The sequence below is a fragment of the Orussus abietinus genome, unplaced genomic scaffold (genome assembly GCF_000612105.2).
Source record: "Orussus abietinus isolate OABI.00-Male unplaced genomic scaffold, Oabi_2.0 scaffold134, whole genome shotgun sequence".
NCBI classification, from domain to species: domain Eukaryota; kingdom Metazoa; phylum Arthropoda; class Insecta; order Hymenoptera; family Orussidae; genus Orussus; species Orussus abietinus.
In genome coordinates, this window is record NW_019394377.1 from 163,712 (window position 1) to 182,169 (window position 18,458).

The window sequence follows — 18,458 nt, forward strand, 5'->3', positions numbered from 1 at the left end:
AAGTCATGAAACCCATTTAAAAAGTATATTCATGGACGTATATACAAATCCGCTGTTAATATATTTTCGAATCTCGCATTTAAGAAGTCGGGAAATCCTTTTAACAACAGTATCACTTAACAAATATNTATTTAATTAAACCTAGTATCATAGATATCATTGCATGAATACTTACACTTGTTATACTTGTCATATATATATATGAACACATTGAATAAAATTACCGTGGTAGAGCAGCGATATGAGCTCTCCTCTTAATTCGGGCTCCTCGAGGGGAGGTTATGAAAAATCCCGGTTGTAATGAGAAAACGGAGGAAAAAGGACTTCTCCTTCGGGTCGATGAAAAGTAAACCGAGCGCCCTCCCGAGAGTAATGACGTTTACTAAAATGTTATCGAGGGGAGCAATCATCGGGGGTGGCCACCTCCTGGCGGGGGGAATATCCTGCGGGGGCGGCGATCGTTCCTCGGTAAACCAGCGCCGAGGTCAAGACGCACCCCTGCGCTTCTACGAGGTCATAGAAAAGCAGTAGACGCGAAGTTTACACCCCTGGTGGATTACAAGTACAGGGGGCGAAACGTCCACCCTCCATAATGGCGGCGACGCTATTTTTATGGCTTATTCCGCCGCGGCTCGTTTACATCCGCAAAGGGGTGGTCTCGATTTTTCCCACGCAAACGAGGGTGTCTGGACCGCAGCTTTTGCCTTCCCTAATTCGAGCCATCCCGGGACTCCGAATTAAACCGCCCCCGCAGTGTAAACGCGCGACTGTCGGTGCTTTTTGGGAATCTACATAATTGGGCCCCGAGGGATATGAATAATTAATGACCGGTAATTAATTTTATTGACAAATGCGGAATAATGGGGAGGATTGGCTCAATGGGAACCCAGAAGGGGCGAAGTGTGACGTTTACAATAGCGATGGATCAGGAATAGAGGCGCCGGAAAGATCTCACGCCGTATTCGACTTTTAAGGGTGGGTTGCGTCCTCAAAAAATTAGGAACCTTGAAAAATCCTTCTCGATGACCTTCGCGATCGATCAGGAATAAAGGGGCTTAAACGGAGGCAAAAGACCAACCTTGGCGTCCCTGCTCTTCATCTCCTGCCGCCTGGGCACGAGGTTCTCCCCGTCGGCGTAGACGAGGTTCCTGATGACGCCGTTGAACCTGGGCTCGAAGATGACGCTAGGCAGCGCCAACAGCGTAAGCTTGCTGTAATACCATCCCGGAAGACCCCCCACGTAGACGTCGGAGTTGCCGGCGAGCTTGCCGAACTCGAACTCCTTGCCCCTGGAGGTCGAAGTCGCGCCCACGCCGTCGACGGTGAGGCTGGTGTTCTCGTTGTTGCGAGTTATCTGCACCTTGTGCCAGTGCCCGTCGCCGAGGTCGTGGCCGACAGTGACGATCTGGGCGCCGCCGCCGAGGTTGTAGCGCAGCCTCAGGGCGCTCTCCACCAGCTTCACCTCGAAGAAGTCGTAGGTGCCCCCGTCGTCCGTGTAGAGGAGCAGCCCGTTGCCCTGCTCGGTCTTGAACTCCAACTCGAGGGTGCCATTGAGAGCCGCGTTCCACTTGCGGAACTGCGCGTAGCTCGTCGAGGATCCCTCCAGGACGAAAGAAGCGGCCTCGCCGAGGAGCACCCCGACCAGGACCACCGGCCAAGGCAACCTCGGGACCACGGTCATCTTTCCGCCGGAAGCACCAGCTTTGCGTCCCTACCTACCCGAGATACGACAACCGCACTCCGAAGACCCCTCTTCCACCCACCCACCTCGTCTCTTCAAAGGTACTTCAAAGTTCTCTTTCAACCGCACCTCCAACCTCTAACGACTCCCACCTACGAACCCCACAAGTCTTCCGGATCGAGACCGACCTCCCAGGAATTCTCCAAGTTCTTCTATCGCCCGATGGCGACAAAGATACCTGTCCACCACCAGGGAGTGAACCAAGTCCACCGCACCCCTGCGGGGAGTTAGGTCCCTTCCAGCCTCCTCCTTGATGGGTCCTCCGCGTCGTAGACCGATGGATCGCTAGACCACCCACCGGGAAGCTCCCGGGTGCCAAGACCGTCCCACTTCTCTAGCTTCCCCAGGTCGAGAGTCGCCTCCCGTCGCGCACCCCCCGGTCGTAGATATCCACTGGCACTGCACACCGGAGACCGGGCAGAGTCTCGAGACGGGAACCCTGGACTACGTGGAGGACGCGGATGACGAGGGGGACTCCGAGCTGGATGAGCGCGGGGGGCGACGGGCGTCCCTGACCCGGCGGCGCCGCGACGCGCTCAGGTGGCCCTCCACCTGGGTGGCCCCTGAGCCGGGCCGGAAGCGGCGGGCGCTCGCTTCCGGATCGATCGGCGACCGGTGCCGCAGCGGTCAACTCCAGCCGCGGGGCGCCATCGCCGCGTCGGCTGGCGATCCTCGTCGTCGTCGTCGGGCGGGCGTAGCCGCGTCGGGTCGCGTCGGGTCGCGTCACCTGGCGTCGCGGCGCGTGACGCGCTACGCCGGGGCGGCCGCCCCCGTGGCGGTGACGTCGCGATCGATCCGCCCGGCCGCGCGTTCGCGCCCCATTCCGCTGCGGCCTCTCCCTTGACGGACTCCCCGGCAGCCCGCTGCTCGGACTCAGCGCGCTGCGCTACACCTTACTCGCTCTCCGCGGTAGCTGAGCGCAGCATCCTCCCTCGGTCCAGAGGCGACGAGACCCTCCACGGCTACCCTTCGGACTGGCCCGGAGTCGCGGAGACGGCCGCCCGACCGAGCGACGCCCCCGACGCCGACGCCGACGCCGCGACGCGCACGCGCCCTCCAACCCCCGCCGGAGGAACGGCCGGACGCGGAACGGAACGCCCGCCAAGGACCGCACGCGACCGCCGCGTAGATCGAAAACTACGGCCGGCGTCGCGTGGCGCTGCCATCGATTATCGCCCGGCGAGGTTGCGTCGCGCGCCAAGTGCGTACGCGACGCTGCATGGAGTATCTTTACGCGCGGGAGGCTTAAGCACGCCAAAGTACCGTCGAAGAGGCCGCTTTATGGAACTTTCCTTCGAAGTTCTCTCAAACTTTGCAACGCGAATGTGGAGGCTACTAGGGAGATCCTGGGACCCATGAAATTTCCATCTTTGAAAAATTTGTTTAAGGACATTTTAGCCGTTTTTCTTTTTTTTTTTTTTTGTAAAATTGACATTTCATGGGGGTCAAGACTTCGTTATTAGAAATGGAGAGGCCAAGATTCTGAAGGCATGAGAGAGGAATCGCATGAAACTGCAGAAAGAAAGAACTTTAGGATTCGTTGCTGTGCCAACTGCGGTTAATTATTATACTCTTTTTTTTTTTATATGCGATATACAACTGGCGATTGTTTTATATCTCTGGTTGTAAGGTTTGACGATGTTTTTTTCCCAGAGCACGCGGATTCCCTCAAGTTTCCTCGTTTTGTCCGTAGTTCCTTCTTCATTCATTTGTTCGGTTCTTCGTCCTCGGCGCGCCACTCGAAAGTCGAGCGATGCTGAAGAGGCAGGCTCGATCTTCGGCGACGATACGACACGAACGAAACGTGGTTAAACGGTGGTCGTTCCCTCTTTTCTCTCGAGGGGCCGACGAGCCTCCGCGTCTCCTCGACATCCATCCGAGTCCGCTTCATCCACCTTCCGCAACGAGAGGACGTCGCCAGGAATGCCGGGGAAAGATCGACTTCCGGCTGGCGGATCGTTAACCCAACGAGCCTCGGTCGAGTCGTAATTTCGATTTACGAGCTGCCCCCGCTCCTAGATGCACCTAGGACTCCGTTTTAAACATCTTCCCCGCCATTTCCGATCCAGGGAACGGGCCGCGATTCCGCGTTCCTGGCGCAAGGAGTCCCCTCCACCCTGAGGGTAATGGCCGATGAAAATATTTCTCCAACCCCCCTCGAGTACTTTATTTACCCCCGCTCTAGGATTTCACGACATCGCAATCATGCATAATTATTATCAGATTTAAACATCATCTTCATATATGTAACCAGATTCATTCGGATTAAAATAACGCATAATAAATGCAAATGTCTCATCCAATCGTGAACGGGCGAGCATTTTTATTTTCAAGCAACCACATGATTCTTCTTCCGTCACAAATGATTTCCGTCTTTTACTCGACATGGCGAATCTTAGAATTTTTAAAACAAATGAGACGGATTACTGGCGCGCGTCAAATGTTGTATAAATAAAAACAATGTGCTCCCCGTGAATAAAAAATGTATCAGCCGGGATTGCGAAAGCGGTCCCAAATATCTTTCTTTCGCGAAACAGGACTACAAAACGATGCAATAATACAGTGTGATATAATAATTATACTATTACATTGTTATAAGCCTTATTAGAATTATTCAGACTTACGCATATATATTGCCCGCCGGCACCGAATCGGCGGAACGGAATCGTCATGGGCACTTTTTCCCGTGGATGTCGAAACCGAGTAAGGAACAAATAATGAGCGTCGGTTGGGATTAAAATTCCCGGGGGGGTATTATCGAAAATGGGAAAAGGGCCGCGAGCCTCGTCGAGAATTCGGCCCGTGTACCCGTGCGATTGTAAGATGTCGTTCTTGAGTAGAGTTGCCGGGTACAAGCATTCCTCGCCATTTATACGAGCTCGGACCGGGCTTTTACCTTGTCGGCGAGGGAAGAAAAAGCGATGAAAGGGGCGAAATGGAAGGAAAAGGCGAGAGGAAAATTCGAGGACGAGATCCGAGGGGCTGGAGCGAGACATGCTACTCACGTAGCGTCGCGTCTCCCGCCTTTCTTCCGGACTGGAGCATCGCTCACGGCTAAGGAACAATTTACAATTTTATTAATGAACCGACACGCCCGGCCAGAAGATCGATCCGAAGAGGACCCGCCGAGATAGCTCACAAAATATCGCCGAGAGAAAGGGGAAATTTTATGAAAAGCACGTGATATCAGAGGGACACCGGATATCGCCCGGAACCAGAATTTCCCAAATGAGGAGTCCCTGAGAAAAATGTTGATAAAAATGATGAAGGGACATGCTACACCTCGCAAAGCTGCCCTAGACCATACTTCGTAACCGTAAATTCGGAATAACGAGTTTTTTACTCGGGCACCCAGCTATCAGAAGTATACATTTCCTGGATTCATTATATCCGGAAAGGATTTTCTACCCCCTGGGTAAAAGTTTAATTAAAAACGTCGAATTCGAGGGAATTTGATATCACATGGGCTCGGGATGGACGAGGTATTGAAAGGAGGAGGCAAGATTTTTTCAAATTTTCGATGGGAAAGTGTGCTACCGATAATAATTTTTTCCCTGGGGTAATTTAGGGACGTTGGAGGTATACTAGGATAAAAATGATAAAAATCGCGAAGAGACACCCAACACTTTTCTAAACCACCACCGATAGTATTTCATAGCCGTACATTTTGAAAAATATGTTTTTTTTTACTAAGGTACGGTAAGTTATCAGAAGTATATATTTCGTGGATTAATTACATCCAGAGAGGGCTTCCTACCCCTTGGGCAAAATTTTAATTGAAATCGTCGAATTCAAGGGGATACGGTTTCACGTGGGCTTCAAATAGACGAGGACACAGAGGGTCGAAAGGTGCAAAAATATTCGAATTTTGGGAGGAGGAAGTGCGGGGTTGAAAATGACTATTGTCACTGGAGCAATTTTGGGAAGTCCTGCGGGGCTGTACCCTGTATTCGGCGTCCAGGGTAAACCGGGCACGTACCTACGCGGTCCAACCTGACTGCCTCCCCCGTGTCCGAGGTTTGGCCGGAAAGACTCGGGCACGAAAGGTTTTCCGCAATTTCGCCCCTTGGAAAACTCGGAAGCGACAATGAAGCCAGGGACGCAACGAGGCAGAGAGCGCCCCGGAGATCCCGGACGTTTGCTGACCCAGATCCACCAGGGATGCTGCGAGTCCCGCACTCGCCGAAAGCTGTATATACAAGCATACATCTGACACTCTCTTTAATTATCATCTAGAAATATGTATAATCTCCCGCTTAATTTCACCCCTTCTCCCACTAGGGCGATGGCGATGAGCGTCGATAAAAGACGCGATCGATCACCGGCATTTGGACGGTTTTTTCATTTTTCCTGCTTAACTCTGAGTGCCCTAGTAATATTCCCCAGATCGGGTCGGATCCTCCGATCCCTGCGGGAAGTTCTCCCTTCCGATGACGCGGGTGGAACTCCATTTCCGGCAGGGAAAATGCAGTTCGATCCCGGGGGACGACTCAGGAACCGCCACAGGAGCGGCCATCTTGGCTTTTCAAAGAGATCCTTGAAAGGTGTCGGAATTATTTCCCGGAAAACTCGACAGATTTTCACCCTGAACCACGGTCAAAGAAAAAGAAGCCGGGAAAGACAAAAATGATACCACTCGGTCCGCGAAGATCCTATCTGGTCCTCTGAACAGGACTGCATTTAGAGGGGCTTTCCCGGGGGAAGGACCACGTAAAGCCTCGGAAAATGCACCAAGGATGAAACGAGGGACGATTTTCCTTTACTCCCTGGCGGGCCTCGATATGCATCGTCCCACCTAAATTTCTCGTCCCCGAAATTTCACTTATCTCCGCTTATCTTGCACGCTTCGCACCCTCTTTGACCGGCGACTTCCTATAAAAATAAAAATATACGTACAAAGTGAAAAAACAAAACATGCCACTGAGCCAAAGAAATATTCTGTTAATTCAAAGAATAATTACCTGGCCTAAATAAACTCAAATGAATTGTCATAATTCCCAAGAAATTTTCCATCCAATTTATTTGGGTTTATTCGAGGGAAGTAATTATTCCGTGAATTAAAGAAAGAAAAATATTTTTTCGGCACTATTCAACGAAATATTTCTTTGGTTCAATGATATTGTGTTCTCGGTGTATATAAAAGTATGTATACAAAACATAAGAAACAATTTTCATTAACTTCAGAGACCCGTCCTTACCACCCTGCGACCGCTCTGTCTCCGTAACGACAGGGGAATTTTGTTAACGATTTTCCCGTGATCGATCCCGCCGACTTACGGGCGTAATAAGTCTTGCACTTAAGGGGCGGAACATTAATCTTTCTTAATTTACACGTCCACGGGGAAGGAGAACGTCCACGTTGTACAGGACCGTCCGCGAAGGGAGGACGAAGATGAAGCGGCTGCTGGATCCCGTTCCACTCTCCCCCCGGCACTTTTCTCTGCTCTGGAGAACTCCGAGCCGGAAAATATCCAGGAAAATTTACAGTTATAGGCGCGATCCACGACGTTATAGGTGCGGGAAGGAGTCGATCGGCTCCCGTTGGAAAATCTGCTCCATCGAGGTCGGGCTTTAGGGGCGCATATCGTTGACCTCGTGCCACTCCACCATTCATTTTCCGCAATCGCGGTTAGACCCCCCTCGAATAGTTCCTAGTCTAGAATCCGGAAAACGGGGAATGGAACGCGGACCACATCTTGAAGGCATCCTCGAGTCGCCCCCAATTCGGAAATTAAAGAATCCGTGGCGACCAAGAGATTTTCGGAAAATTTCAAACCCCCCGAAACGCAGTTAGACCCCCCTCGAATGGTTCACTCCGTAACGCGGAAAAATTATTCACAGCGAAATAACGAAATTTATTTACTTTAGCGAACGTAAAGACTTGAAGAAAGGTCAGGGAAATCGGTTTACAGAAATGTTTCTGATATATGGGGAATAAAAAATCGGAACAGGGGATGAAACGCGATCCGGGCGTCCTCCAGGTGCCCAAAATTGGAAGGTTAAATGATTCCCAGTTTTGCCAGGAAATTTTCGAAAAATCAGGAGAGGGGGTCCTTCCCCTCGAAACGGGGGTTTCAATCGGGTATGCCGAGTGGACCGTCTCGGAAGCTGGGAATCTTATCCGGAGGTCTCGTCCCAGTTCTTCCCGAATCGACCCTAGCTCCTCGACGAAGATCCGATAGGAGAGCATTCAGCGGAGAAGATCCGATGAAAGGGTTTCCGGCTTAAAAAATGATTCCCGGAGGAAAGGAGGACTTTTTGCCCGATGATGTATTTCTGCCCGAACTAATAGTCCGTGAGAGATAAGGCGTTTTCCGAACGGCGGTAGAACTTGTACTTGAACAAGTACGCCGGTGTACAACTTCGTCCCTCCATTCGAGGAAGTTCCGACGGCTCTCGAACTCCAAGAAGACGGAGAATTGAATACCGAGTCGCGGGCCGCGATAATTGCGAATGGGGATGTCAATTCGGGGGTAAATTCAAATATCGGACCGGGCGTGTTCGCCCGACTGTGAATTATTAGTTTCCAATAAAGAGGGGGTGCGGGGCCGAGAGACTCCGCGCACCCTGTGCCCGACGTCCAGGCCAGGAAGGCTCCATAAGGAATTCCGCGATCGGTCCGCTCGAATTTCCCAAATATTTTCCACCGCTCTTCGAATTTTTTCCAACCACCCCCCTGACCTCGCCCAGGATTTTCCCCCATTGGAATTTCGGAATGGTAATTAAAACAGCGAATAGAATTACGGGGAGGGTGACTAGGGCGTGCTCCGGGGAAAATGGATCTGGGACGAGGTCGGACCTCGCGGACGAAGCAAGGACCAAAGGACCACTTGTTTAAGGACCTGCTGGGAAGGGGTCGCGTTTTCCAAGGAAGGAGGGTCGGTAATAACTCCGCTGATCGGAGATTTCGAGACGGCGATCTCGTGGCCCATCTCGTCTCTCTATTTCGGGACGGAACGATTCCTTGACGTCTTTGGATCGGCCGTTTAGAGGCGAACCTTAAGCGGCGATGCAAGGAGTCGATCGTCCTTGGGGACGATAAGATCGGCCCCTGAGTCCTGGAAGGAATTAAAAGTCGAGATGCCAGGAGATCGGCCTCGAGAAACCTCCAAAGACTCTTCGACTCCATTTCGATCCCTTCTTCGGCAATGACGTCGCGTGAAGTCTCCATCTACTTTCCCACCATCATATCTCATGTTAAGGTATAAAAAAGCCATTCCATATATATCCAAACGTCAAAATATTTATATAACTTTTCTGGAAACCGAGTGCACCGAATTGTTCGACAATTCAGCGCGTCCCCTGAAACTCATAATATTTCAATGAAAAAAATTAAAATTTGTTATTTATCCCAGACAAATACTAAGGACACAGTTTTGTTGAAAAATGAAATTTCACGAGTTTCAGGACATTTCCTAGGGCCTTGTTAACCACATGCGGAATTAAAACCTGAAGGACACGTTGGTCGATCTTACACCACCTCGAGCTGACGCAGATCGAGGACGAGGAGGAATCTGGAAGAACCGCCTATCTCGATAGTTCACTTGGCGGTCTTCGTGGCCGGTCCGACAGGAAGTATCGATCCCTCGTCCGGTGGCCGGAAGCGGACGTCGCGGCGCGAGTGGACGCGCGAAAGCCGACGCCATAAAGGCCGGCCGCCGTCGTAAGACCGGTGACCGCGCGTCCATAAAGCGACGCCTGCAGCCGCGAGCCGAGAAGTAATTACCGGCTGGCCATTACCGTCGAAATTAATGCACCGCCCGAATTTACGCCTCTCGTAATTCGCGTTATCGAAGAACTTACGAGACCCACGTGCCGGCGGCCCTCGCGATGAGCCGCGCGCTGCACCGATGCACCGATGCAACTCCGCGTGGTGTGTCCAAAATGTAAACAAGGTGTGCGGTAATAATTCTCACTCGTGATGCGAATTGGTTTATTCACGGAGACAATTTGCGAGGGAAATTATAAAATGAGTCGATCTTGAAGAAATTAGACGCGAGGGGACAGGGGCCTCGTGTGCTGCGCTGCACCGATGCACCGCTGCAACTTTGCGCGGTATGCCCGAAATGTATACACGACGCAAAGGTGTGCGGTAATAATGCTCACTCGTGATGCAGATTGGTTTATTCACGGAGACAATTTGCGAGAGGAATTATAAAATGAGTCGATCTTGAAGAAATTAGCCGCGATGGGACAGAGGCCTCGTGTGCTGCGCTGCACCGATGCACCGCTGCAACTTTGCGCGGTATGCCCGAAATGTGTACACGACGCAAAGGTGTGCGGTAATAATTCTCACTCGTGATACAGATAGAATTATACACTTAGGCAGTTTTAGAAGGGAATTACAAAATGAGTCGATCTCGAAGAAATTAGACGCGAGGGGACAGGGGCCTCGTGCGTTGCGCTGCACAGATGCACCGCTGCAACTTTGCGCGGTATGCCCGAAATGAATACACGACGCAAAGGTGTGCGGTAATAATTCTCACTCGTGATGCAGATAGAATTATTCACTTAGGCAATCTTCGAAGGGAATTACAAAACGAGTCGATCTTGAAGAAATCAGACGCGAGTTGTCGAGGGCCTCGTGCGCTGCGCTGCATCGATGCACCGCTGCAACTTTGCGCGGTATGCCCGAAATGTAAACACATAGTGGAGGCGCGCGGTAATAGTACTTACCCACCGGTGCAGACATTCGCGGAGGAATTTTGTGGGGGACATTCTAAAACTAGTCGATCTTGATGAAATCAGACGTTGCCGAGGATCTCGTGTTTGCATTGCAAGGGTCGCGGCGGAGTAATTGCGGATCGACGTAATTAGGATGGAGCATTTTTATGGGGAGGAAGACGGGTCTCGAGGTAACCCCCTGTTTTCAGAGGGAATCAGATTATAGACCAACGGAACTACCCCGGCTGCCTATTCCCCGTAATAACGGAGGCCAGTCTCGGCGAAGTGGCATTGCCCGTAAATTCCTGCAGTTCCGTGAAAAACCGTGCCCCTCGACCGTAATCGTCGGCACGAACGACGGTAACACCCATACGACTCCATTCATTTTCGCGGAAACAAACGCGCGGCCGCGTGTCGAGGGGGGCGCCAAAACTGCATCCGGATGCACCCCGTAAATTTTGGGGAAAAATCGCGAGGATATTTTAACCTTTAAGGTATTATAAGACGCCATGGGACGTAAAACGATTTCCCATAAAAAGTGCCCAATTCCTTACGCAACCGCCATTGGGCGTCGTGGACGTAACTTGCCCTGAGAAAGAAAATTACTCGTCCGAAGCAACATGTGTACACACCTGAAACATATACAATTGCAAGAAACAATGATTTCGATGAGAAATTAATACCGACATTGATTTAATCGAATTTTCTTCACTCAATCTGACATTTCTTCGGACGTACTTCACCGCAGGATTTTATTTTTCCGAACTAAAGGATCCAGGACAAAAGCCACCTCGTTAATAGCGTTTACAAAAGGCTTTCTTTTCAGGGTTCCTCTTCTCTTCGGGCTCTGAAAAACCTAACCCTTTGCTCTCGCCGGCCATCTTGGCGACGCTAAAATTCCGCGGAATTCATCGAGATTTCCCCAGTTCCTGATTCATTATCAAGGTTCGCCTTCCATTCGTTACCATTGGCACATAATCTCCTTGTAAACGCAATCTCCCGCAGGGCTCAGGTTCCCTTGCACCTGGCTCTCGTTAATTCAATTTCCACGGTGCGTCTCCGCAGGATTAAATAAAACCGTGTACTTGGCGGGCATGGCCTAGTCGCCCCTGTTCCGAGATGTATGCACGGGCCCGAAACTTGGTGCAGCTGTCAAAACGTAATCTTCCCTGTAAATGTAAACAGTGCCGCGTATACTTGGCTGGCATACGTGTACCTCAGCTCGTTAATTCAATTTCCACGAGACGTCACGAGGAACCTCGTGGGTTCGTCGCACGTGGAAACCAAAATCTTTGCTCGCCCGGCTGAGTTTCGTGTACAAACACACCAAGAAGAAAAAGATTCATCGAACCAGTGAAATATTTTGCTAATTCAAAGAACAATTGTCTCACTCGAATAATCTCAAATAAATTGTCGTAATTCCTAAGAGACGTTGCATGCAATTTATTCTCAAATAAACATTCTTTGAATTAACAAAATGCCAGTATACAAAAAGCCTGATCGGTTTGTAAAATGACTAGCTTGATTGCAAGATAAAGCTAAGTGGACGAAGATTTGACCATTTTAAATATGTATAATATATATTATATATATTATATGTATATACGAAGTAGAGGAGCATCGACGTCGCGGATAGAGCAAGGGGTAAAAAAGGGGTGATGGATGGACGCTTCGCCGAGTCGGTTGCCTCGCGTGCGCATCGACGTAAACGTGGATTTATCTTGCGGAATAATACGAACGAGCTCTTCGGGGGTGGCATCGAGCTCGGCATCGAGAAGCTCCGTGGCTCTTATCCGCGGAATGGTTCGTGGCACTTTAGTGCCAGTCCCGGGCCACGAAATCGTGCCAGGAAAGGCGTGGAAGTGCGGGGACGCTCCGGAGGATCTACGACCCCTCCGAGAGGGTGTCGACATCGAATTCCGGCCTGATTAAATGCGCAAGTAATTGTTAAAAGGGAAAAGCGGATCTCGGCGATAAATCCTCCCAGAGGATGGCACGATTCGGGAGGGGAGGTTGTTACATGACGAAGTAATCGGCGAAGTAATCGCGCCGAAAGGAGCATAGAGGGGGAAGATGAAGACGAACACGAAGCGGGACAAGGACCTCGTGATGGGAGTCGGGCACGATTTGGAGGGATGTGACCGATTTTTCCAGAGAATTCCCAACGAACGTTGCAGTCGTAACCCGGGATGGCCCGCACTGCATCCGATAAAGGGCGCTGAAATATATATTTGTATGTATATACGTGTGTGTATATATTTATACAGGGATCCCCGTGAAAGCGGAGCGCTCTACGGCTCGAATTCAAAACCCCGTCGTATTGTTCGTCGGCAGTTTCGACGCGAGCAATGCCTTGTAAACACGTGAATGCACGCGAATGCACGTGCAAGCAGGGCACTGCCAGGTTTTGACGTCGAGAGTGGCAAAATGAAATACGCCCTGCACCCTGGCCACTCCACACAGTTGCACCCCGAGCTAAACCCGACTTCGGAGAGGGCGCGAGGAAATTCTTCGAGAAAGACAAGGCACGCAACTCCTGGAAGGAATCTCGAATTCATCGCCATCGCCGAGTGACACCCGCCCTTGTTTAACTTGAGGGTGAAAACTATCCACCCCCGTTATCTCTCGACTCGGGGAACTCGCCAGAGATGATGCCTAACACGGCGGAAAGTACGGCTTTTCGCTCTAGAGGAATATCAAGCTTAACTCCGAGGAAGTTAAAAAATCCTATCGCGGCAACCGAGACATTTTTCTTCTCGTGAATGTAAATTTTCTCCCCCCTCGCGATTGTCTTGAATTTAATCACCGGGTCTGTTTCACTTCTGATTCGAAATTTCCATTTTTTTTCTTATATTAGTTGAGGTGGAGGTCTCGCGACTCCGCTTGGAATTGGAAGGAAAACGGAGAAATTTGTCGCTTTCGGGGGGGGATCGACTAATATCCAGGAATCGGATGCACCGGATGCATTCGGTGCACCGTAAGGTCGTAGCCAGTCGGGGCTTGGTCCTCTTCGGTGGATGTCGAATCGATTTTTGAAAAGAGGGCAGAGCTCAGGCCGGCCTGAAAATCGGGTTACAGGTCCGCGGGAAGGATATTGGCTCTCTCCTCTGAAAGGGGGCCTGGTTGGAATTGAACTCTGCCCATTATTTGATCTCCCAATGGGAATCTTTCGGTATTTCGGAATTCGATAACCGAGGGCGATTCGGGGCCCTCTGCAATTACGCGCCGCGCGTAATTGCACGTGCCATCGTTATTAATTATAACTGCCGGAAGTGAGGGCCACTCTTCGCCGCCCACCCCTAGAAAAATTGCTCGCTTATCAAATCGCTCGTTTATTCCCTCGTCTGCCGGGAAAATGTTTACCAGTCGATAATTATCCGTTCGTCGATATTTTTTTTGCCATCGATTTGGGATGTCGAGATATCTGTAGTTCTTGTGGATCCGCGCTCTTGCAAGTGCGCGATAAAAAATCGAGAGGAAATAAACGACGGAGCACCCCATCATCGCGCCGTTCTCGAGGCATCCGTGATTAGGTTCGCACGGCCGAAAATGATTTATCGTCTCGCAAGATAACTCGTCGAGCCGTTCCTGGCATCGAATATCCGTTTCCTATAACGCGGCTCGCCTCTATTTCAGGTCGTACATTCGATGAATTCGTGGGCATCCCTGCATACAAGTGCACATACACCGGTGTACCTGTACGCCCTGCACTCTTAAATACCCCATACCTTCCTTTGGAAAAGATTTCTCTTAAAAGTTACGCCAACGGAAACGCATCATTTTCGGAGTTCCCCATCGAGTAACTTTCCCATCCTCCTCCACGTAACATTCTGTAAATAATTAACGCGCCCCGAATTTTAGTTGATTTCTCAAAGGCCTTGGAACCGATCTCTAGAAGACTTCCCTTAGTTCCGAAATATATAAAATGGTATTAAAAAAAATAGGAATCGATGTAGAGTGGCCGATTTTTCCACCCTCCTCCAGGTCACTTTCCGCAAATAATTAACGCCTTACGGATTTTAATTGATTTATCAAAGGCCTTGGAACCGATCTCTGAAAAACTTCACTTAATTCCGAAATATATAAAATGGTATTAAAAAAAAAAAGGAATCGATGTAGAGCGGCCAATTTTCCCACCCTCCGCCCGGTCACTTTCTGCAAATAATTAACGCGCCCCGAATTTTCGTTGATTTCTCAAAGACCTTGGAACCGATCTCTAGAAGACTTCCCTTAATTCCGAAATGGTAAATAAATGGTAATAAATGGAAATATAAAATGGCATAAAAAAAAAAGGAATCGATGCAGAGCGGCCGATTTTCCCGCTTGAATCGTCAGATGAAGTACGGCTTCCCGGGCATGTTTTCCCTCGGGATTTAAAACGGCCTCCAGACGGCGCCTCGAACGGCAGGTCGTCAAATTTACGAGTGAAAAGTCAGGATAATAAATCGGCGGCGTATTCCGGGTCGATACAGGAGGTCGCGACTGTTCCGGGAGCGCCCGATCGAAAAGCATCGGCCTCTCTCCAACGTGCGTTTTCCATTTTTCTCGACGCCAGCCGCCACGTTAAGCCGGTAAAAATGCTCCCTGTAATTCTGCATTCCGTCCGGCAATCACGTCCAAGCATTAACGGTACCAGCGCCTCGTAAAGCAAAAAGCCACCGCCCCGTTGCACGTTGTTCGCGAGTCAGAACGATATAAAATATAATCTCCGGCATGGGCGAATTACTTTTCATCATTTATTGACTCCTCTTCCTGTAAATTATTTAGAGACGCGAAATCGCGTGCTCTGTATTTTTTAAATCCTCCCTTTTACCGCGACGATTTCTCGCGTAACTTGGAAATTCGAAACTCGACGTTTTGCTTGTTCGGCAAGGTTGATACTATCGGGACTCAAAGGCACATCTCGGGCTCGTGAAACACCTACTGACGGCATTAACATCACTAATGTCAGTTAATTAACACACACTGGCAGCCGCGGCGATCGCTTCTGGGTTTACGGGCGCCAGTAGTGCGAGTGAATTATGGTCAGCCAGTAGTAAAAGTTTAGTGGGTCGACGGACAGTGGAAAGAGCGCGCGTCCGGCCGCCCGGTAGCCGCGCCAGCGCCATCTGCGAACGCCCGGCCGAACTTGGTAGCGAAACCGCGCACTACGAGCCGATAACCTCCCAGTCGCAGAAACCTACACTTGCCGTAAGCAGACGCAGCGTGAAGATAAAAAATTCTCTGCGAAATTAAATCCAACCGAAACGAACGTATTACCTCAGTAATGCGAGAAGTAATCAAGAATCTTCGAGTAGATCCACATGCTCAATAATAGTTATGAAAGATATAAATTCGCTGGAATTGCGGAATTTTCATCTTACAGGAAAATCATCGGGATATTCACCCCCCCCCCCAAAAAAAAAAAAAAAAAAAAAAAAAANCCCCCCCCAAAAAAAAAAAAAAAAAGAAAACAAAATCGGCATCTAGAGAAGCGCCTTCGGAGGTCATCTCCGAGTTTCCCTCGCTTTTTCATTTCTCTTCCCGGCGAAAACGAGCTTTCCGATTTAACGATCCCCCTCCTCCCTTGCCTCCCAGGAATGGCGATATTTTCGCGATCCGATCTTTCGCGCGAGGACGCGCTTCGCAATCGGGCGCCCCGGAATCGCCGGGTTAATTGCCACAATCACCGGGGCATAATTGCAAAGGGAGATCGGCCGGAAAAGGAAAACTGCACCCGGCGTCGAGATTTGAATGGAAACGACCCTGGTTCCGGTGGACGTTCGTAATAAAGATAATCAGGAGGTCGAGAGGAGAGAATGGATCTCCTCGCCGGGGGGGGCGGCTCCCATTCGCGCAGGTGAAATTCCGCGGAAAAGCGGCGCGGGGAAATCTCAAGGGAAGAATTGCACCGATGAAATTCCGGCCCCGGTGAATTCTCCTTTTTCACTGGGTACACATTTCCAGGCCCTTCCGCGAAGATTCGCTCTTGATTATTTATCCCGCCGAGATGAACGAATCCGTGATAACCCGAATTATGCAAGTTTCCCCGATAACGTCACTGTACATTGCAGGTCCTCTTATACGTATATATGAACGACTTCGTTTAAAAAAATAAAAAAAATAAAAGAAAAGAAATGAAAAATGAGGGCTCGCGTTCCGAGCGATTTCGGGGGTGGATGGGAGGGTTCCACTTTGCGCGAACGAGCGCCGGGGAGTTTTTCGAACGATTTTGCGAACTCCCCTTTCGTCGTGGGGGCAAAAATGCTCCCTAACTATGACAACGATCCTCCAGACCTCGGAGCCTGAGAGGATTTCGTCCCCTTTCTCTCTGGGAACGATAATAATCGGAGCAGTCTTGTTACGGAAGGCCCCGAGGGGGGGGCGAGGGGCCGGAAACGAAGCCCATCCTCTTAGCAGGGAAACTGAAAACTCCACTCGTGACGAACTTTCCTCGGCTTGTTCAACACGGACGAGGCTTTCCATTTTTCTCCCCCGGCCCGACTCGGTACGCGAAGTCGTACCTAAGACTCGCGGGGGGTCACTTTTTCCAACTGCAAAAAAAAGGGCCCGAGATAGTTTAGTTATCGTATCGCCGGACGACGTGGAAGTCGACGCGGATAGGGGGGACGTCGAATTTCCCATAGTCCAGGAATTGAAAAGCGCATTATGATAATATCTCCCGAGGCATTGTACGTCACCGCCGAGCTCGGCGGAATATTTTCGGTCGGCTAGTTGCATCGGAATACGCTAAGGAGGGATTACAATTGGAAATACACTCTCTCCGACTTTCTAACTAATTGCGGGAGCGCTATTTAACGGCGAGGAGAAGCGAGGGAGAAAGCTGTAGATTCTCCGACAGACGAGGAAAATCGACACACATGTATGGAAATAACCTCGTCGGGAATTTTCCGGATAGGCGGGAAGGGTTCGAAAAATTCTAAAATCCCGGAATGCGGGGAAGTACCGCCCCGCATTCCGCGGATTTTTTCGAAAAGGATTTTTATTTGCTTTTTACTCGTATACATGCTCGGTTGAAATTCCTCGCCCGAGAGATTCGCAGGTATCGCTCCGTGCGACCGTAGCGTCGCGATTTCGTGAGCACTTGCATCTCTTTTACTCATTTCTCCGTTTTATCTCTGGTTTCTTTTTTTCTTTGTCGGGCACGTCAAATTCAAGTGCGCGTTAAAGCGCATCCCAGAGAAAATGGAGGTTAGTCGACTAGCGGGAAATTGCGCTCCGCGGTGCAGAGTGCACCAAGATGCGCGTCTAAGTGCGTGTACCGAAGCGTGTGCACCAAGGCGTGCGCCACGCGTATGCACACGTGAGCCACGTACCAATCTCAAAGCATCCGGTGAGCCGCAAACATTTTCTGCACCACGGACGTGCATCTGCGCCTGCGAGTTCGATGCACCGTGAACAGGTGCACCCCTGCACTTTCCCTTCCCGGCGGTGCAATTTCATCTCCCAAGTCGGTGCTTTTTAACGTCTCCCTGATCCCCCACTTCCGGTGGAATTAAACGAGACCACGAAGGCCATGCGAGAGGCTTATCGCTCCTTTTTCCTATTTACTAGCTGCACTTAGAGGGGCTTAACAACTCGTTAAATAATTGCGACTCGATCGAAACTGCAGAAATATTGACTCTCACCGCCCCCAAACCTCAATTAAAGTTTCAAGGTACGGTACTGCTAGGATCCAACGCAACTTTTCTAGGAGAGTTAATGACGTAAGGGTTGAAAATTTGCAGGAAGGAAAGAACCCTTAAAAAATCCGCTTAATTGTTGCAGTATTTTGGGGGGAGGTTTATCACGAGTTATTCGAGGGCCTGGACTCACCTCCTGTCAAATTCACACCCCCGGGCCCGACAGGAACGATGGCGTCGTTATTCGCGAATTTCCACCCTGTCGACAGTAACCCTGTAACGTGTAACGCGAGGTACATCGATTACGTGACATTCGAGGGCCGCTACCGATCGTTAGAGCATGAGAATGCTCCCAACATTTACTGCGAGAGTCGTAACTTCGTAACTCGACGGGACGACAAGTAATGGCGACGACTCGATGGATCGGTGCT

General features: G+C 50.3%; 1 protein-coding gene across 1 annotated transcript in view; it reads right to left on the reverse strand.

Moving 5' to 3' along the window:
- LOC105695210 (neurexin-3) overlaps positions 1–1,681 on the reverse strand; it is a gene marked incomplete at its 3' end in the record, with an annotated part of 160,551 nt that extends 158,870 nt beyond the window's left edge. Inside the window, exon 1 of the mRNA XM_023432059.1 lies at positions 1,079–1,681. Within this exon, the coding sequence (XP_023287827.1) occupies positions 1,079–1,681 (603 nt within the window). The remainder of the gene's footprint in view (positions 1–1,078) is intronic.
- Positions 1,682–18,458: the final 16,777 nt, after the last annotated feature.